General features: G+C 43.3%; 1 protein-coding gene across 1 annotated transcript; it reads right to left on the reverse strand.

The window, feature by feature from the left end:
- Positions 1–4,418: 4,418 nt before the first annotated feature.
- On the reverse strand, positions 4,419–17,685 carry LOC119784886 (spindlin-1-like). Its single transcript, XM_038287148.1, has 8 exons — positions 17,537–17,685; positions 12,335–12,405; positions 10,973–11,081; positions 10,753–10,801; positions 10,535–10,670; positions 10,262–10,379; positions 5,342–5,575; positions 4,419–5,271 (listed from the first exon to the last, which is right to left on the reverse strand). Exons 3-8 carry the CDS (start codon positions 11,010–11,012, stop codon positions 5,072–5,074), a joined length of 777 nt encoding a protein of 258 aa, XP_038143076.1. The 5' UTR covers positions 11,013–11,081; positions 12,335–12,405; positions 17,537–17,685; the 3' UTR covers positions 4,419–5,071.
- Between the last annotated feature and the right edge of the window lie 4,627 nt (positions 17,686–22,312).

The following is a 22,312-nucleotide window of genomic DNA, read 5'->3' on the forward strand; positions in this document are numbered from 1 at the left end:
CAACTATTTTCAAAACTTCAATTTCTGTAAAATATTACGAAGCAGGAAGGCTTGTGTTCTGCATTTAGTTTATAAAAGTTCTTCTTTGTTGGCCACCCCTCGCTACCTCTTTGCTCCATGATGGCCCCCCCAAAAATAATATTCTGGTTACACCCCTGGTTCCAGAACATGGTTGAACATGGTTTTCATTTTGGACCTAAGGCTTAGGTTTGGACCTAGCTTTAGGCTAAGGCTGAAAGGAAACTACCGTGAAAGAAAGACAAAGCACGCAGGTCAAGTTTGTCCATTGACGATAAAAATTATTAACATACATATTTAAACATACAAAAACAAATATTACAAGGCAGAAGGATGATGGAAGGCCCAAATCATTCCAACGATAACCACAATAGCCTGATACCACATATAGCAAAATGAGCTGAAACACGTCTGAGATGTCAGCCTGTTGGCTAATTAAAGTAGCGTCCCGCTAACATGATCACAGTCACACTTTTAATTAAAAAAAAACAACATCTGCACAGCTTCAGAGACTTACAGATCAATGGGGGATTTTTTTCTATACATGAACAGAAGTAATAATCGTTGTTATCTGCCTGCTAACTAGCTACGTCACGGAGTACACCCACGCACACTGAAGGTTTTACATACGCCGCCATCTTCTGTTCCTCAGTCCAACAAAGGCACCAGAATGTCCCCAAACAGTTCAGCAGTTATTCCATTTTAAATATCTAATTTATATAAAGTTTGAAGATTATTAGAAATAGAGGAAAACATTTAAAAGACAGGAAGTTATAAACAATTAAGCTAGCATTACGCTCAGTTTTGTTGGCTTTGAAGAGTCTTATTAGAAGATTAAATAGTTTTATAGGGATATTCCAATCTAATAAATACTGATTTAGTCTCTCAAAAACTTAAAATATCACTTCATCAAAGAGCAGGATTCTACGCAAGATGGTTAGCAAATGGCTACAAAACCTAGCTTAGGTAGAATTCTTCTGTATTTTTAGCTTTATGCTAATTGCCATGTGGTTAAAATGATAACTAATGGCTTTTATAATCACTGAAGCTATAAGTTTTCATTATAAAGGTTACAGGTTTTAAACGATTTAAATGTTATTCAGAGCAAAACAAAACAAATATGTTAAAGAAAATTTTTGACCAGCTTAATAAAAACCCTCCACCCAGTCTTTTCTATGTTAGCACACAATATTTTATACAAAGCACAGTTAGCAAATAGCTCGCTAGCTTAACCTAGCTTAAATAGAATACCTCCGCACTTTTAACCAAAGGCTAGTTCATGACGGAGTATAAGGGCCAGGCTAGAGATTGTTGTTTTGTTTTTTTAAATTCAAAAATAAAGTCGTAACATTACGAGAATAAAGTCGAAATTAAGGGAATAAAGTCGCAACAACAACAAAGTCATAAGATTATGAGAACAAAGTTGTAAAATTACGAGAATAAAGTCAGAATATTACAAAAATAAGGTTATATTTTATGACAATTCTTCCCAGAATCCCTTTCTTCCCTAAAATGAGGAATGTGGAGCATCGTATGAAGTTCTACTTTAGCATCGGTTTGATAAATCAGGAAATCTTTTAGCAGCAGCATCAAACTGGGCAGGATGTCAAAGTGGACTCTGGTTGCTGATTGGTGGGGCTGGTCGGCCGTCATCTGCTGGGCGGAGCTCCAAGCTTTCTTTCTGAAATGGGTTACTGTATGATGACTTTATTCTCGTAATGTTACAACTTTATTCTTGTAATATTACGACTTTAGCATATGCTAACAGCTGTTAGCATGTGGCTAACAGCTACACGATACTCTAAATCTACATCATGTTTGTTTTATTACAGAATCAACCATTAACTAGTGTCTGCTGAGAGTGATCTGAACATGATTCTAAATAAAGAAATATAATTAACCTCAAGGAGGATATTTTTAACACTTAAAAACACTAAAGCTCCGATTATACATTAAGCCGCGTAAAGCTGAAGTAGCACTGAGAGAACCACTAAGCTAACTTGCAAAATGCTAATTTGTGTTTAATACCACTCATTGTTTTAAAATGTTCTGATTTGGTTTAAACCGTATGACTCAAAGCTCCATCCTCTCAAGGCAAAGCTGATAGTTAGCATGTGGCTAATTAGCTTAAGTTAGCTTGTAGCTAGTCATTTTAGCTATTTAAGTTCCAAAAGCTAAAACCAAAATAATTTTAATAATCTAATATATTTCATTTTTTTCCTAATTCCATCAGTTAACCTGAATAAATAAAACCTTTGGAAACATTTTTTTTCAGATAAGCAATGAAAATCACAGAACACAGCAACATTTAATACATGCTAATTACCAACATACATTTGCTAAGTAGCAAGCTTGTTAGCATATGCTAAATATTCATTAAACTAAAACATTTGCAGTTACTGCTTAATTTTTAAATTTCCACCAATAAGCAGGATGAAGAGCTCGTTTCTCCGCAGCTTTTTGTAACCGTGATGCTAAATGCTAGAATGTTTTAAACATTAAAGGGAAAGAAATACTGTATTTAAAAGCAATTAGTTTCTTATGGAAAATAACATCAATATGGGAAAAGTTAAAAGTTCCATAGATGTTTCTTCTATTTTCTTCCATTATGTTATGCTTCAGGGATGTGATGATGCTCCTGTTTGCTATTTGCATCTATGTTTTCATATACCTTTATATTTAAATATTTTTTTAAATAAATGTTACTGTGAGATTGGGATATCCCTATATTCTACTTGGTGGAAAGATTGAAAAATATCACCTTAAAAATAAAAGATTTCAATCGGAACAGAAAACATGTTTATGGAAAACCTTCAGTCTGGACTAAATTATTAAAAAAACCCAGAAGCACATTAGTGGAAAAAAAAAATCTAAACCTTTAATGGCCTTTAATTTCTTTTGTTTACTGAGAACCTTGTTCTTCCTCTTTACATGCTGCAAATAAGAGCCTAATGAACATTTGAGGTTTACACTCCTTTAGTCGACAAATTTTATCTTTTGACTGAAACAAAAAAAAAACGCACTTTTAGAGCCAAAAAACAAAAAACAGGGACGGAACCATGATGCGACTTCCAACGTTAAACGTCTTAAACAGGAAGTGTCGCCTGCTTTTAGCTCTGATGCTCGTTTGTCTTTATTTGAATTTCCGGTGACTTCTGAAGCCCAAAATGTTCCAGAAACAACGTGGATGTTCTCCTCCTTTCCTCCTCTGGTGGATCTCTGAAGCTCCACGCCAGTCGGCTTCACTAACGATCTTCCATCTTTTCTTCTAAACGGCCCTCAGTAAGCAGGGGAGCTGAAATAAACTACGGAAAGACGGCAAACAGGCAAATTCCCGGCCTCCTTTCTCAACCCTATGATCCTTCATCGACGACTTAGAAAAGACAAACACCATTAAATTTAAAGGCTTGAGTGAAATCACAAGAAAAAAGCTGTCCCATCATTTTGAACATTAAACAAATCCACAACAAGAAGGAGACTTTGTTTTTTTTTTTGGCATCAATCAAAAGCAAAGATAAAAAATAAAAACAAAAAGCCACGTTTTTCTTCACAGTTTTTACCTGCAGACGTCTTCAAGACAGGAAGTTGTTGACTTTTTTTCTGAAGCTGAATACTTGTGACACTGAGCTTGAGTAGGTAGCGCGCTATGTGATGGAAAACGTTTGTCTGGTTTTATCTGTACAACGTCTGGATGTTTCTCTCTTCCACCAGCTGCTGTTCCACACCCACTCAGGATCCTCCACAGTTGTTGGCATCCCTGGTAAAGGTGCGGCGGGGGCCTTTAAATTAAGGCTTAGGGAGTGTTTTCTCTTCCATCGTCACTGATACTCCTGGGACCTTAACTGGTCAACTTCCTGTACGCTGAGCGTTTCTCCAATAAAACCTCCAGGTGGGTCTGGTATGAAAAAAACTAAACCTCAGTGTGAAGCTTGGAGGAAGATCTGTGATGCTGTGGGCCGCTTTCCAAAGGAGCATTGGTTAAGGAAAGAAAAAAATCAAAATGTGGAGGCCTTCCCCAGAAAACGGAGAACGGGTCGGAACAGCATCGCAGCTATTGGGAGCCATTTTGATCCGGTACGACACAGCGCTGCTAGCAGGGCCGTCGCTAAGTGTGGAGGCAGATGTTTACAGATGTTTTGGCCGTTCAGCTTCCGGTTCTTTATCCATGCATCACAGGAGCCTAAATCATTCAATCATAAAAATAACTTTAAAAAAAAAGCTAAATTTACACAACAAGCCATGTTAGCCAAAAGTTTACATTTCTTTCTGATTTCGTTGTAATTTTTCAACTTTGAAAAGAAGGACAAAGGTTTGCTTATGTAATATTTTCTGACATTTTTTTTCTATGTAATAATACTGACCCATAGTAAGATTTTTTTTTTTTTTTACATTTTTAAGTATTTTTCAGTTTTGTTTCTGGTAGAAATGGGCTTCCATATTTCTGTCCTGATTAGAGGTGATCGTAAAAGCTGCGTTAAAAACAGTAAAACTCCTCCTTCATGTCGGGGATCCAGTCTGTGCTGCTTCTTCTTCTTCTCTTTAAGTGATCAGGGATTTTTTTTTTAAATCAGGCTCCGCCCCTCGGCAGCCTCTAGCTACATTTTTTCTGCTCATTTTCTCTCTGGAGTTTCAAACGTTTTCTCCGGAAATGCTCCAGGATCTTGATGTTTTAGAAGTCGGCTACAATCGACCGAATCGGTTTATCCAACTATTCGGGTGGGAAAATTACGATTTTCCATCTAACTGAACGCCTTCACTAATATTTAAAACAAATGATTTAAAAGAATCCGTCTGATGATCCTGGAAGGTATTCCGGTCTAACACCAATCAACCAATTAAAGATGAACCTGGGTGACGTGATCGTTTCCTCCTGAGGGCTTCAGGCGGCTCCGCCTTCAAACCGTCCCGTTCCCGTTGGGAAGAATCTGAGCGTTTGTGTCGGGGATGGTCGGAGGAACGTGTGCTGGGTTAAATGCTTCAGACGCATCGACGTCAGCTGCAGTTTTTTCTTTTCCGCTGCGTCGAGGCGGCGCTGTCGGGACGTGCGCTGTCTTTAGGAAGTCTTGACCAGGTCGTAGACGTAAATGAGGAAGTCGTCGTCGAACTTGATGAAGTAGACGGACGGCTTGGCCTCCACCTGGTGGATGACCATGCCTGTTCGTTTGCCGCCGTCCTCTTTGGCGTACTCCACCTGTTTGCCCACCAAGCTGTCCACCACCTCGCCGGGCTCCCTCTCCGCCGGGACGCTGTCGTCTGCAGACGGAAACCAGACGTTAGCCTGTTAGCCGTTAACTGGGACAGCGGCGAATACGAGCGAACTCACTGGAGTCGGGCATGATGCGCAGGTCTCCCTCCTTGTAGTCGTCCAGCAGCTGGTACATGTATAGAACCGGGTCCTTTTCGTAGGTGATGTAGAACCAGGTGGTCATGATGGGGGCCCGGGCCAGAACCATCCCCCTCCACTCCTCCTTCGGACCCTCCTCCGTCTCGAACATGTGCTCCACAGCCTTCCCGATCATGGCGTCGGCCAGGCTGACGTCCGTCAGGCGGGACTTGGCTGCGGACATCAAGGTCTGTTAGTGCCAAACGTCCCCTGGGGGCCCCGTTCACTTCAGCTCATCATAAAATTAATTCACCAAAAGCAACTATTGAGCAGAGTGAAAATGGTTTAGATTAAAATTTCTAATGTCAGTTTTTCTTTTTTTGCAATAAAATAAAATAAAAATTCACATACATTTAAATAACTATAAATAAATATTGGTTTATATTCATTTCAAATATTTTTTCTGCATCCATGATAACTTTTATAAATCTGTTTTTCAAAGCATAATCAACTACTTTGGGATTTAGTTCAATATACAAAAGAATCTGGATTTAAAATATATTAATAAATAAATGAGAAAAACTTTTGGCATGTTAAAAAATAATCAAAGCATGTTTATCTAAAAATAATATTTATATTGGGTGATCATTTATATTTATATTAAATGAACTTTTTATACTTCATTTATGTTTATTTAAAACATGATAATCGTGTTAAACTAATTCTATATGAAATAATGATATAAATAATATTGATATAAATAAAGTAGCTCCTCAGGAAACTGTGTGTAGCGTTTAGCCACCAGGGGGCGGTAGACCTGTAACTGCCTGCTTAAACCCCTGAAGGAAACATGAAGAAGTTTTGTTCCACTATTCATGAAGGTCGTGTCGCGTGTTGCTACCCGATCCGTTCCAGAAGCACGATCCGTCCTGCGAACGCGCTAACAGAATAATATGATCCTGAACGCAGAAAAACTACGTAATAACCATACTGAAAAAAATACTTATTTATATACTTAAAACATTGAAGAATGCTAAACTACATCGTATAGAAAATACTGAAGACTTTCCTGGAAGTAATGGAAATGTTTTCCATTCTCGCCATTGTACTGCGTGATGTCATCATCGGACACGCTCAGAGCATCACAGTAACGTTCCAAAGAATGTTTAAGTGTTTTGCTTTTTAGCTTTTAGAAGATGCGATATTTACGCAAACACAAAAATATTCAAAGGGAATCCCGCGCCGGAAAAATACAAAAGAAAACCGAAGTACTGCGTACCCGGAAGTTATTCTGTTGGAGCGCGTGCGGGACGGATCCTGCTTCCGGGACGAATCGGGTAGCAATGGTACTACCCGATCCGTCCCATCCGCTCATCATCATCATCATCCAGATAGACATCCGGGTCGCCCTGCATTTTACTTTGTATAAAAGACCTAAATAAAATGTTTCCCTCCTTGAAAATAGTACGCGTACTAAACTATAACGTGTTAAAGGTTAATAATGTATTTCCTGAGAAAATAAAAGCCTTAAAATCCTTTCTGTTTTATCCTCTGTTCCCGATCTGTACAGGAAATGGGATGCTACGCTACTTCCTGGAGCTAACTTTATCGGCTGTGGATTTAAACAAATCTAGTCTTTGAGTTTTATGTTTTCCTTCCATGTTAACATTATGCTATATAGCGCGTAATCTAAAGAAAGAAACAACTAGAATGCAGATAAAGATGGTTTAATCTAGGGGTGTAAATAATAATCGTTTTGTATCGATGCATCGATCCAAAAGCAGACGATCCGATGCATCGACACGTCCGCAAGATAATCGATTCATGTTTTTTTTTTCCTCCGGTCTATTTTTATCCATTTGCTCCTGGGCGTAATTCTCCCTCCCGTACTGCGGTGCCGCTAAACCTATTTTGCCCTCCTACCGCGCTTCCTGGTTATACTCTTACAGCAGTGTGTTGCAGTGAGCTTGATGCAGACATTTTTAAATTATGCTCAATATTGAAGCGTGGTCTGTGCTACACGCTGTGGGTCTAGAAAGGGCCGAGGCGATGAGGAAGTGGCGGCGAGTTTAGACCGACGACGGAGGGACATGAGGGCCAAAAAGAGCGGAGATCCAGCTGGAAAAAGGGTCCCAGCGTTCTCGCACACCTCGCTCTTCTAGCGGGCCAAACTTCACGAGTTGTTTTCCGCAATTTCGGTCATAAAAACAAAACAAGCCGGCCTCCTGTCTGGTGCACTGTTTGCAATCAGCTACAATCTGGGAGAGGAGCAGCGGAGCGTCTCTCAAGGGGGCGGTGACGTCGACACTCTGCAGCCTTCTTCTTCTTCTTTTTTTTAATGGCGGTTGGCAAACAACTTATAGGTGCATTACCGCCACCTTCCAGAATGGAGTATGGACCAGACAAACTATTATATTCTCCCTAAAATACCCGTTCTTCTTAGAAAATTAAAAATACTCCCAAAAACTACATCCCCAGATGACCTTTGAAACAATTCCCTTATATGTAGTTTATTTTTATTCCTGTCTAACTCTCTACACAACATCTCTCTTTCCTGAGTATATTTATTACATTATAAAAAAATATGTTGGACAGTTTCTCTGGAGCCGAGGTATTGCATTGAAATCATTACACTGATATTGTGCAGTATTTTTTGATGCAACTTTTCTACTTCTGTTATTTGCTGTTGTTTCTAAAGAAAATGAATAATGATATTACAGCTTTCATTGATTTATTTCAAACTTGAAACTTTGTTTAGCCTGTAAGGTGTAAAAAAAAAAATAATAATAATAAAGGAAAAATTTAACCGATTAATCGAATCGAATCGTGGTCTATTCTTTGAGAATCGAAAATAATCGAATCGTTGGGTCAGGAAATCGATACTGAATCGAATCGCCATGATGGATGTGATTTACACCCCGAGTTTAATCAGATGTACTGCTCTGATCGTGATCCATGATGACGTCAGAGAAGCTGTTTGATGGAGAAAATCTAAAAAGCATCAAAATTGTCTCACTAAAGTCATAAAACATTTTTCTAAAGACGTGTATTAGCATTATTTAGTGAGTCAAGGATAGAAATATATATTCGCATCAGAGCTTTTAGAATTGTATTTATTTCGATCTCTACACGTCTTGCATTTTGGATGTCTATATATACACTATATTGCCAAAAGTATTTGCTCACCTGCCTTGACTCACATATGAGCTTAAGTGACATCCCGTTCCTAATCCATAGGGTTCAATATGACGTCGGTCCACCCTTTGCAGCTAGAACAGCTTCAACTCTTCTGGGAAGGCTGTCCACAAGGTTTAGGAGTGTGTTTATGGGAATTTTTGACCATTCTTCCAGAAGCGCATTTGTGAGGTCGCACACTGATGTTGGACGAGAAGGCCTGGCTCTCAGTCTCCGCTCTAATTCATCCCAAAGGTGTTCTATCGGGTTGAGGTCAGGACTCTGTGCAGGCCAGTCAAGTTCATCCACACCAGACTCTGTCATCCATGTCTTTATGGACCTTGCTTTGTGCACTGGTGCACAGTCATGTTGGAAGAGGAAGGGGCCAGCTCCAAACTGTTCCCACAAAGTTGGGAGCATGGAATTGTCCAAAATGTCTTGGTATGCTGAAGCATTCAGAGTTCCTTTCACTGGAACTAAGGGGCCAAGCCCAGCTCCTGAAAAACAACCCCACACCATAATCCCCCCTCCACCAAACTTTACACTTGGCACAATGCAGTCAGACAAGTACCGTTCTCCTGGCAACCGCCAAACCCAGACCCGTCCATCAGATTGCCAGATGGAGAAGCGCGATTCGTCACTCCAGAGAACGCGTCTCCACTGCTCTAGAGTCCAGTGGCGGCGTGCTTTACACCACCGCATCCGACGCTTTGCATTGCACTTGGTGATGTATGGCTTGGATGCAGCTGCTCGCCCATGGAAACCCATTCCATGAAGCTCTCTGCGCACTGTTCTTGAGCTACATGAAGTTTGGAGGTCTGTAGTGATTGACTCTGCAGAAAGTTGGCGACCTCTTCGCACTATGCGCGTCAGCATCCGCTGACCCCGCTCCGTCAGTTTACGTGGCCTACCACTTCGTGGCTGAGTTGCTGTCGTTCCCAAACACTTCCATTTTCTTATAATACAGCTGACAGTTGACTGTGGAATATTTAGGAGCGAGGAAATTTCACGACTGGATTTGTTGCACAGGTGGCATCCTATCACAGTTCCACGCTGGAATTCACTGAGCTCCTGAGAGCGACCCATTCTTTCACAAATGTTTGTAAAAACAGTCTGCATGCCTAGGTGCTTGAATTTATACACCTGTGGCCATGGAAGTGATTGGAACACCTGATTCCAATAATTTGGATGGGTGAGCAAATACTTTTGGCAATATAGTGTATATTAATTTTTTTAATAATATTGGAGTAAATTTCTCCCAGTAACTAGCAGCACTGCCCTGTCTCTGAATGAACCAGCCTCCCTCTAAGTTCTGGTTCTGGTATCAGACCAGTTTGGACCAGCAGGTCTAGAATCCTGCAGTTCCTGGTAAACATTCAATCCACCATCAGAGAACCAGAAACATGTCTGACCAGCTAACAGCTGTTAGCTTAGTTAGCTCTGGTGTTTAAGGGGAGCTCAGACTGACGAGAAGCGGCGCTCTGGGTCACATGACCCATTCAGAGACGGGTCGACCCTCTGAGGTCACAGAGGAGCATCGATACGCAGCAGGAGATGAAGATGGAGCTCAAGGATCATTGGATGGATTAAACTAATACTGGGGTCAAAGGTCACACAGCATCGCTCTCAGGAAATATTTCCATCTCATCTATTCTGCACTCATCTGTCATCATACAGTAAAACCGTTTGGTGACTCTGAGCTTCAGCTGTCGGAGCGTCGTTTTCCGGATCACGGCTCCTCCTCACCGAGTCTGTCGGGAAGAACTTCCAGGCCCTGAACACGCTCATCCTTATGGAGCTCCAGACCGTAAACGCAGTCGAATCCGTCGTACTTGATCAGGTAGAGCGACGGGTTCACAGGAACCTGGAGGGAACAAACATCCAGTTACCTCCTCTAGAGCTGCTGCTCCTCCGTTCTCCATGTTTTCCCTCCAGTCTGGGAACGTCCCCCCCCCCCTCAGTGAATGAAAACTATTTCTAAAGCAGAGCAGAGCTTATGCGGCAGCACCCTGCGGTCACCTGATCCAGCACCGTTCCCTTCCACACCACGTGCCCCCCGCCCTCCTTCCAGATGTGCTGGATCCTGCAGCCGACGATGTTGCGCCGCGGCTGGGACAGAACTTTGGTGGGCGGGCCCAAACTGCTCTTATGCTTCCTGCAGACACAGAAAAGGCGGTTAAGGCCCCAGAAGGGCCGACTCCTCCCCACGGCGGGAACAGGAGGGGGGAAATACTCACTTGTGTGGATTCTTCTTCTTCATCATGTTTGCAGAAACACCTGCATGCCCTGAGAAGATAAACAAACACATGGCGTCAAACAGAGCAGCGGCAGGCTGGACGTCAGGTTCTGGTTCAGTGGATCAGGTTCTACCGGCCCAGTTAGGAACCACTGGGAAGAAGACCGTCTCCATGGGAACCAGCAGAGTGAAGTGGATGAAAGCAGCCAGTCTGACGGTACCTGCATCGGCCGTGTCTCTGTGTCCCGGAGGGCTCTTCATTCATCTGGAGGCAGAGGGGCAGCCGGGCTGCCTCACCACAGAACTACAGCCAGAACCGGGTCTCCAGGTCTGGAAATACACGGAGAAATGGATCCATTCATTAATGGATGGATGAATGGATTCAATGATGAAACTGCTGAATTTAGGCTGTGCTTTGGAGGCACAGTGATTAGCGCACACGACCCATGTATGGAGGCCTTAGCCCTCGATGCGGCCGCCCCGGGTTCGAATCCCGCCTGTGGTCCTTTCCCGTATGTCTCTCCCCCTCTCTCATACCCCCTTTCCTGTCAGCCTACTGTCGAAAAAACGGGCCGCTAGTGCCGTAAAAAAAAAAAAGTACTGAATTTATGTAATGACCTGATGACCTCACAGCTTGGATCACTCAACCTCATCATCCTCAGCTCTCGCACTGTTCCAGTTCACAGCAGACAGAGAACGGACAAAGTCCCTGGATGTTGTTCTGGCCCCTCCCTCTTTACCCAGCATGCATCAGAGCAGACTTGTTCTCCAGACTGACAGCTGTCCCAGCATGCACTGCGGCAGCAGCAGCTTCCAGGTTAGCGCTCACAGAGCTCAGAGTATTAAGTTAAAAGTTCTCTTTTCTGTTGCTGTTGTTCAATAAAAGTACTTTTTAAGATCATTTACTTATGTAGTGCCTAATTTAAAAAAAAATTAATTCCAGTTGAGAGGACCGTGGCAACCAGCGGAGCTCCAAGGTTAACTGCAGCCAGGGCTAGCGTTAGCCTGTCTGCAGCATCCAGGGCTAACGCTAGCCCGTCTGCGGCGGCCGGGGCAAACGCTAGCCCGTCTGCGGCGGCCGGGGCTAACATTAGCCCGTCTGCAGCAGCCCTCACTCTGCATAGCCATGTGTGAAGGACCGCTGGCTCTGATGGAGGTTTGATTGTTTTATTTTTTTAAATGTTCATCTGATTTGTGTTTATCTGACTGTGTTCATTATTATTCCTCCACTAAATGAAAAAAGTCATCATTTATTATTATCTAGAGACTATTAATAACAGGAGGTGAAATGCAGCTCCAGACGAGCTTTGAATGTGGTGATGTCATCAGTACGCTTCAGTTCCAGTTGACCCAGGTTTATTCTGCTCCCGTTCTCCCAGAGTCCAGACTTTCCTGGGTTCTGGTCAAGAACGGACTTGGTGAGAACACGAGTCCGTACTGGTGTTCTAGTGAATTGAGAAACGTTATCAAGCACGGTGGTGATGTCATCATGGTTTGAATCCCTGCCATCATTGAATTGACTGATCTGCTGTCTAACCAATTAAAATAACCCTCCAATAAAACGAAGCGTGAGAAAATTCTACCCGATCTCAGGACCTCAGGATCGGTGATGCAGCCGTTCGCCTTTCCGCTCCTGAAAAAACCAGAATGAAACCTGGAAAAAAACAGAGCAGAAGAAAATGTCTTAGTTAGGCTTTAATGCCTCAGATTTTATATCTGCAGGTTTAGCAGCTGGATAATCATTTCCACTGCCACTAAAAAGCCCAGATAAACTTCTATAGATCTACTTTAAGGGGCTTCATGCTTCTGCAGAAAGTTTTGACATCAATGAAGTTAGAACTTTTACTTTTCCTGGTCCTTGTATCATGACTCCTGTTCTGAAAAATGACCCTGAAACAATAAATGTGTTTGGTTTGTCAGGCTAACTTTGATGGCTGATGTGTGGCTCTGACCCACAGAACCAGAACCAGAACACGCCTCCAAAGGCTCCACATTCATAATTGATCAGCGGAGCAGTGAGAAGGCGTCCGCTGCATTATTCATCTGCAGCTGCAGCGTTATGTAACATCTGCCTGCTCCACTCAGAGGAGCCCAGCAGAACCAAAAGGCTCGACCCGACGGAACCGGAACTCTGTAACAGGAACCAGGAAGAAAAATGAGGCAGAAACCTGACAGCTCCCAGAAGCTCTGAACTGTTTTTCCTTCCCAGTTAGAGAAGATTCTCAGACCTCAGAACATTCCGGACCAACTAGAACCTCAGAACATTCCGGACCAACTAGAACCTCAGAACATTCCGGACCAACTAGAACCTCAGAGACATTCCGGACCAACCAGAACCTCAGAACATTCCGGACCAACCAGAACCTCAGAACATTCCGGAACAACTAGAACCTCAGAGACATTCCGGACCAACTAGAACCTCAGAACATTCCGGAACAACTAGAACCTCAGAACATTCCGGAACAACTAGAACCTCAGAACATTCCGGACCAACTAGAACCTCAGAGACATTCCGGACCAACCAGAACCTCAGAACATTCCGGAGAAACTAGAACCTCAGAGACATTCCGGACCAACTAGAACCTCAGAGACATTCCGGACCAACCAGAACCTCAGAACATTCTGGACCAACCAGAACCTCAGAGACATTCCGGACCAACCAGAACCTCAGAACATTCCGGACCAACCAGAACCTCAGAGACATTCCGGACCAACCAGAACCTCAGAGACATTCCGGACCAACTAGAACCTCAGAACATTCCGGACCAACTAGAACCTCAGAGACATTCCGGACCAACCAGAACCTCAGAACATTCCGGACCAACCAGAACCTCAGAACATTCCGGACCAACCAGAACCTCAGAGACATTCCGGACCAACCAGAACCTCAGAGACATTCCGGACCAACTAGAACCTCAGAACATTCTGGACCAACCAGAACCTCAGAACATTCTGGACCAACCAGAACCTCAGAACATTCCGGACCAACCAGAACCTCAGAGACATTCCGGACCAACCAGAACCTCAGAGACATTCCGGATCAACCAGAACCTCAGAGACATTCCGGACCAACCAGAACCTCAGAGACATTCCGGACCAACCAGAACCTCAGAACATTCCGGACCAACCGGAACCTCAGAGACATTCCGGACCAACCGGAACCTCAGAACATTCCGGATCAACCAGAACCTCAGAGACATTCCGGACCAACTAGAACCTCAGAGACATTCCGGACCAACCAGAACCTCAGAACATTCCGGACCAACTAGAACCTCAGAACATTCCGGACCAACCAGAACCTCAGAGACATTCCGGACCAACTAGAACCTCAGAGACATTCCGGACCAACCAGAACCTCAGAGACATTCCGGACCAACCAGAACCTCAGAGAAATTCCGGACCAACCAGAACCTCAGAACATTCCGGACCAACCAGAACCTCAGAGACATTTTGGACCAACTAGAACCTCAGAACATTCCGGACCAACTAGAACCTCAGAACATTCCGGACCAACCAGAACCTCAGAGACATTCCGGACCAACCAGAACCTCAGAGACATTCCGGATCAACCAGAACCTCAGAGACATTCCGGACCAACCAGAACCTCAGAGACATTCCGGATCAACCAGAACCTAAGAGACATTCCGGACCAACCAGAACCTCAGAGACATTCCGGACCAACCAGAACCTCAGAGACATTCCGGACCAACCAGAACCTCAGAGACATTCCGGACCAACCAGAACCTCAGAACATTCCGGATCAACCAGAACCTCAGAGACATTCCGGATCAACCAGAACCTCAGAGACATTCCGGATCAACCAGAACCTAAGAGACATTCCGGACCAACCAGAACCTCAGAGACATTCCGGACCAACTAGAACCTCAGAACATTCCGGACCAACCAGAACCTCAGAGACATTCCGGACCAACCAGAACCTCAGAGACATTCCGGATCAACCAGAACCTAAGAGACATTCCGGACCAACCAGAACCTCAGAACATTCCGGACCAACCAGAACCTCAGAGACATTTTGGACCAACTAGAATCTCAGAACATTCCGGACCAACTAGAACCTCAGAACATTCCGGACCAACCAGAACCTCAGAGACATTCCGGACCAACCAGAACCTCAGAGACATTCCGGACCAACCAGAACCTCAGAGACATTCCGGACCAACCAGAACCTCAGAGACATTCCGGACCAACTAGAACCTCAGAACATTCCGGACCAACTAGAACCTCAGAACATTCCGGACCAACCAGAACCTCAGAACATTCCGGACCAACTAGAACCTCAGAACATTCCGGACCAACCAGAACCTCAGAGACATTCCGGAACAACCAGAACCTCAGAGACATTCCGGACCAACCAGAACCTCAGAGACATTCCGGACCAACTAGAACCTCAGAACATTCCGGACCAACCAGAACCTCAGAGACATTCCGGACCAACCAGAACCTCAGAGACATTCCGGACCAACTAGAACCTCAGAGACATTCCGGACCAACCAGAACCTGTGAGACATTTTGGACCAACTAATTAATAATCAATCTATTAGAAAATAACGATTAGCTGCAGCCCTCACTAGTTTCCCTTCAGACTCAGCAGCTGCAACAAGCTGAAAACTTTTCCTGATCCAAAGAGTCGATCGCAGGATTTAATTCACTTCTGTCCAGCGGCCTCACAGCAGGAGGTCCGTCAGCATCATTCCTGCTCTCTGACATCACCTTTCTTAACAGACTCCCTATAGCAGCTGTTTATGCTTCATTTAAAGCCCATGTTGGGTTACGGTGGTGGCAGCATTATGCTGCGGGCCTCTTTTACACTTTTACTGGAGTAAAAAGCTGAAGTTGATCCTCTAACTTCTAGAAAAGTGTTATACTGGAGGAATAAACATGAATACTTCTGACACCTCTGGAAAAAAATAAGATTAATAAATTGAATTAGAGAAAAAAATGGCATCCTGATGGAGCAGCCGACTAAAGGAAAACATTTCTATATGAAAAACTCCTGTTTTAATTTCTCTGAAATGACATCTTAACCAGGGGTGGATTTAGTAAATGTGGGGCCCTAGGCAAAGACAGGCAGGGGGCCCAAAAACATCAAACAGCCCCATTCTCCAGATAGAGAAATGTTAATAGAATAGACATCCATTATCTGTTCTAGGTTGTGTCCCTCTCTTCTTGTCCCTTTTCTTCTTGTTTTCCTCTCTATGTTTTGTACTCAGCTGACTTTTCATGCTGTCTCTAAAGGAATGAAAGATTTTTTCCAAGCACTAAGCTCACTTAGCTGATTGCTCCTTCCTGTGTTTCCAAAAAGGCCAAAGTAAATAACCCAGTCCTTCTTTTCACTGTAGACAAGCCATGATCTGCTTATCTGTTCTCCATTTTTCATTTGGATGAAATAATAGCTGCATGAATCATGACAGCAGACAAGATAGAGGAGAGCAGGAGGCGGGGTTACCAATCTACTCGCTCTGGAGAGCAGAGTTCGCTGCTTTTAGATGTTGTCTCCAAAGTCTCCAGTAGCAGAAAAAAGTCTCTAGATTTGGCGCTAGGAGCTTTTTAGAAATCAAAGTGCTAGAGGGGTCTGAAAAGTGGCTAAATATAGCGACTAAAGCGCTAAGTTGGCAACACTGCTCTTTGCATGGTTTGTTTTCTGTCTGTTTGGACCTTTCTGAACATGTGCAGCAAATGGACTGATCCAATATGGTGGACACTGAAGGGGGGGGCTGAGACACTTAATATTATCAGCGTTCTGATGGCATTTTAGCCAAAGGATTTTTATCAAAAACATAATTAATGTGCAGAAATAAGGAATAGTTTTATTAAACATACATGGAAACAGAGTTTTATGGGGCCCCCAGGAACTTGGGGCCCCAGGCAGCTGCCTAGTATTGCCTAATGGTAAATCCCCTCCTAATCATAACCTGAAGAGAAACTGAGTTTATTTTTTTTTATAAATGAGGACCTAATCTTCAAAGTAACAGAAAAGGCATCAAATATTTCAGTCTGATTTTTTCTTCCATCATATGGTGCGTTTATAAACAGGAATCAAAACCGGATTTTCCAGTTTCTGACAGATGCAGGTTTCCTTCAGTCAATCTTTAGTTTTCAGGCAGGTATTTTTGAAAATGAGCAACTATGAACTTGAACTTCCTCTCAGCTGATGTTTGGGTTCTGATCAGACCTGGACCTAGAGCTAGACCTGGAACCGGACCCAGCTGCAGGTTCTGGTCCTGGTCTCCATGGTGATCAGTCAGCCAACCTGTCCATTCTGCTGCATTTCAATGTGACAATGCACCAAAAGGCTCCAGTCTGAGACCTTCAGGGGAAACTGGATTTCACTGCATCCGCTCCGGATTCTGAAAGAACGCGGCGGCTGCTCTGACTGTTGATCCGCCTGTTTCTGTTCAGTTTGTCATTTTCTCATGAAGGTTCTGCGGTGAGAAAACCAGAAAGAGGCTCTGCAGCGTCAGCCATGTTGCTCGCCTTTTCCTTTTTTCTTTACAGTCCTTTACAAACACATGGGGGGGGGGGGGGGGTCACAGACCGCTGGACTACAGCGGTCCAGTCCGGGGGGTCTAACCGGGGCCAGGGCTGTCCCAGACAGGGGACACAGCCGGGGACTGGGTTCGGTCTCTAGCTGTCTGGCGCTGCTGCCTCTACCGCCCCTCCCCCTCGGCGGGAGAACGCAGCCTACAAAACGAACGCTCCGCGTGCTGTCGCTGGTTGTTTACCTGCAAGCTAACCGGACAGGTGCGCGCGCCTTTCTGTCTTACCGTGAAAATGCCTAACGGACCGGGGCGGGAGAACGGAGGGTTCCTGCGGGTCTGTCCACTGAGCCGCTCCGATTCACAGGAACCTCAGACACTTCTCGGCCATCTCACCTCCAGGCGTCAAGCTGCAAGCAGCGGGATGACCAACATCCGGCTGGGTCTTTCAAAATAAAAGACACGCAGCTCAGCAGGAGCTCAACTCACTGCAGCTGTTTGTATTTATTGAAACACTGATATATACATTAATAAGCTACGGAAGAGGATTAGGGCCACTGAAAAAAAAAAAAAAGTTAACTGATTTAAAAAAAAAATTCAGTTTAGTATGGTAAAAAAGTCAGAATTCTGACTCTAATCTCAGAATTCTGACTTTTTCCCCCATGTTAAACTGAAATAAAATTTAAAAATCAGTTTACTTTTTTTTTTTCTTTTAAGTGGCCCTAATCCTCTTCCGTAATACGCGGTTAATAGAGTCCTATAAAATGTTATTTATTCTTGCATTTAAAATCTATTGTTATTTATATTAAAGTAAAATATATTTTAACATTGAATGTGTGCACCTTTTCATATTTCTTGCTTAATGAAAATATATTAAATATAAATTTACAATTAATTAATTATGTAGGGTTTCTTTTGTCATTAAATTCAAATAGAATTAAACAGGTATTCTGTATAATTTTAATCTGTAATGTTTGATTTTGCTCTGCTGTAAACAGAAATTGTTTATTACAACAGTAACAAATTCTTAAAAACATAGGTATATTAATCTATAAACTGGGTCTGCATATTTTTACGATTACAATATTCAATAACAAATCCTAAATGTTTATCATGTTCTTAAAGTAATATTACATTTAGATTAAGCTCCAAAATATCCCAGTTTCTTTTAGTTTGATAAACAGAAACATTTACAACATAAAAAGGAAAATTCAGCTGCAGCTACATTTATATTAATGGAAACAAAATCAGTTATTTCTTAAAACAGTTTATTCTCAACTTGAACATTTTTTTCAACCTTTAGAATTGTCCTACATTTTCAGGGTTTGATTAAGATAAGACTTAATAAGATCTCACAATGGAGAAATTCACCTGTGACATCAGCTCTAATAAACACAAGCTGCAAAAGAAGGAAAAGATGCATCAAAGAATTAAATGTACAAAATTAAACTTAGACAACTTTTATTTTCATTTTGTATGAACAGACGGTTTACAAAACGACATTTCATTTACTACGTTCAAGTCTGACTCAAAAGAAGAATGAATATTAAATAAAGAGGCTTTTATTTTTGGTTTCTTGCGCGTATTTCCGGCTGTGGTGACGCAGCCTTGATGCCCCTCCCTCTCGCTCCCCACCCCTGCTTCCTTCTGCCAAATAGTGCGACCGAGAGGAAACACAGGAGCCTGGACTGGCGCATTACGCTGTTTTTCCTCGCTGAATAGTGATCCGTCCTTCTGCTTAATGCGACAGAGACAGACAGACAGGCGGGAGACACCCCGGGGACACTCTGGGGGACATGTCCATCTGTCCTTAGTGATAGCTGGGAAACAAAGAGAGCAGCAGAGACATAAATGCTGGATTCTGATGTTTTCTTTTGTTCTGCTCAGAGATCTGCTGCAGTGGCAGCTTCACACCTTCATCATCTGGATTCAATCACATCATTTTCTTATTCTTTAAAAAAAACAAATAAACTGTGTTTTTTTTCATAAATACATCTAAGAAGGACTTTTCTTCTCTTAAATAAGATTCTCAATTCCAAACCAGTTTCATGCATTTAATCTAATAAACCATCAGAACCTGAGAATTCAAATGTCTGTGAACTAAGATCCTGATTTTCTGTTCTTTATTGGTAGTTTTTTGTTCTCTTTTCTGCACAGAATCTAAACTGAAACAAAAAGCAGATCTTCCACATTCAGCTGATTCTTGCTTCCTAAAGCTTCAAATCAGTCCTTGTTTCTTGCTGTTGATCTGAACAACATGGAGGATCCTTAATTAACACGTTCTTTAAAGGATGAAAGAGAAAAGAGACAACAGACTCTTAGACGCAGCTTTAATTCAGTTTTTTATTACGATTACACTCATCACTCATTTCACACAAAACCGTTTATATGTAGGTTCTGGATTTTACATCAGATCTGCTCAGCTGAGCAACATCTGCTGCTCATGTGGATCCATCAAGGATCCAATCAGACGAAACGTTTATATCAGAAACATGAAACGACTGGAATGTTTTCCTGACCTTTGAACCTGGATGGATGGATGGATGGATGGATGGATGGATGGATGGATGGATGGATGATTGGATGGATGGATGGATGGATGGATGATTGGATGGATGGATGGATGGATGATGGATGGATGGATGGATGATTGGATGGATGGATGGATGGATGATGGATGGATGGATGGATGGATGATTGGATGGATGGATGGATGGATGATTGGATGGATGGATGGATGGATGGATGATTGGATGGATGGATGGATGATTGGATGGATGATTGGATGGATGGATGGATGATGGATGGATGGATGGATGGATGGATGGATGATGGATGGATGATTGGATGGATGGATGGATGGATGGATGGATGATTGGATGGATGGATGGATGGATGATTGGATGGATGGATGGATGATTGGATGGATGATTGGATGGATGGATGATGGATGGATGGATGGATGGATGGATGGATGATGGATGGATGGATGGATGGATGATTGGATGGATGGATGGATGGATGATGGATGGATGGATGGATGGATGATAGATGGATGGATGGATGGATGGATGGATGGATGGATGGATGATGGATGGATGGATGGATGGATGGATGGATGATTGGATGGATGGATGGATGATTGGATGGATGATGGATGGATGGATGGATGGATGGATGGATGATTGGATGGATGGATGGATGGATGGATGGATGGTGGATGGATGGATGGATGATGGATGGATGGATGATTGGATGGATGGATGGATGGATGGTGGATGGATGGATGGATGGATGATGGATGGATGGATGGATGGATGGATGATGGATTGATGGATGGATTGATGGATGGATGGATGGATGGATGGATGGATGGATGATGGATGGATGGATGGATGGATGGATGATGGATTGATGGATGGATTGATGGATGGATGGATGGATGGATGGATGGATGATGGATTGATGGATGGATGGATGGATGGATGATGGATGGATGATTGGATGGATGGATGGATGGATGGTGGATGGATGGATGGATGGATGATGGATGGATGGATGGATGGATGATGGATTGATGGATGGATTGATGGATGGATGGATGGATGGATGATGGATTGATGGATGGATGGATGGATGGATGATGGATGGATGGATGGATGGATGGATGGATGGATGATGGATGGATGGATGGATGGATGGATGATGGATGGATGGATGGATGATTGGATGGATGGATGGATGGATGGATGATTGTATGGATGGATGGATGGATGGATGATGGATGGATGATGGATGGATGGATGGATGGATGGATGGATGGATGATTTAATGGATGGATGGATGGATGATGGATGGATGGATGGATGATGGATGGATGATGGATGGATGGATGGATGATTGGATGGATGGATGGATGATGGATGGATGGATGGATGGATGGATGGATGATGGATGGATGGATGGTGGATGGATGGATGGATGATGGATGGATGATGGATGGATGGATGATTGGATGGATGGATGGATGGTGGATGGATGGATGATGGATGGATGGATGGATGATGGATGGATGGTGGATGGATGGATGGATGGATGGATGATGGATGGATGATGGATGGATGGATGGATGGATGGATGGATGGATGATGGATGGATGGATGGATGGATGGATGGATGGATGATGGATGGATGGATGGATGGATGATGGATGGATGGATGATGGATGAATGGATGGATGGATGATGGATGGATGGATGATTGGATGGATGGATGGATGGATGATGGATGGATGGATGGATGGATGGATGGATGATGGATGGATGGATGATTGGATGGATGGATGGATGGATGATTGGATGGATGGATGGATGGATGGATGATTGGATGGATGGATGGATGATTGGATGGATGATTGGATGGATGGATGATGGATGATGGATGGATGATGGATGGATGGATGGATGGATGGATGGATGGATGGATGGATGGATGATGGATGGATGGATGGATGGATGATGGATGGATGGATGGATGATGGATGGATGATGGATGGATGGATGGATGGATGGATGATGGATGGATGGATGGATGATGGATAGATGGATGGATGGATGATGGATGATGGATGATGGATGGATGGATGATGGATGGATGATGGATGGATGATGGATGGATGGATTGATGATTGGATGGATGGATGGATGGATGGATGGATGGATGGATGATGGATGATGGATGGATGGATGATGGATGGATGATGGATGATGGATGATGGATGATGGATGGATGGATGATGGATGGATGATGGATGGATGGATGGATGGATGGATGGATGGATGGATGATGGATGGATGATGGATGGATGATGGATGGATGGATGGATGGATGGATGATGGATGGATGATGGATGGATGATGGATGGATGGATGGATGATTGGATGGATGGATGGATGGATGGATGATGGATGGATGGATGGATGGATGGATGGATGGATGGATGATGGATGGATGATGGATGGATGATGGATGGATGGATGGATGGATGATTGGATGGATGGATGG

Source organism: Cyprinodon tularosa, unplaced genomic scaffold (genome assembly GCF_016077235.1).
Source record: "Cyprinodon tularosa strain WSP-4 unplaced genomic scaffold, ASM1607723v1 ctg236, whole genome shotgun sequence".
Lineage (NCBI taxonomy): Eukaryota > Metazoa > Chordata > Actinopteri > Cyprinodontiformes > Cyprinodontidae > Cyprinodon > Cyprinodon tularosa.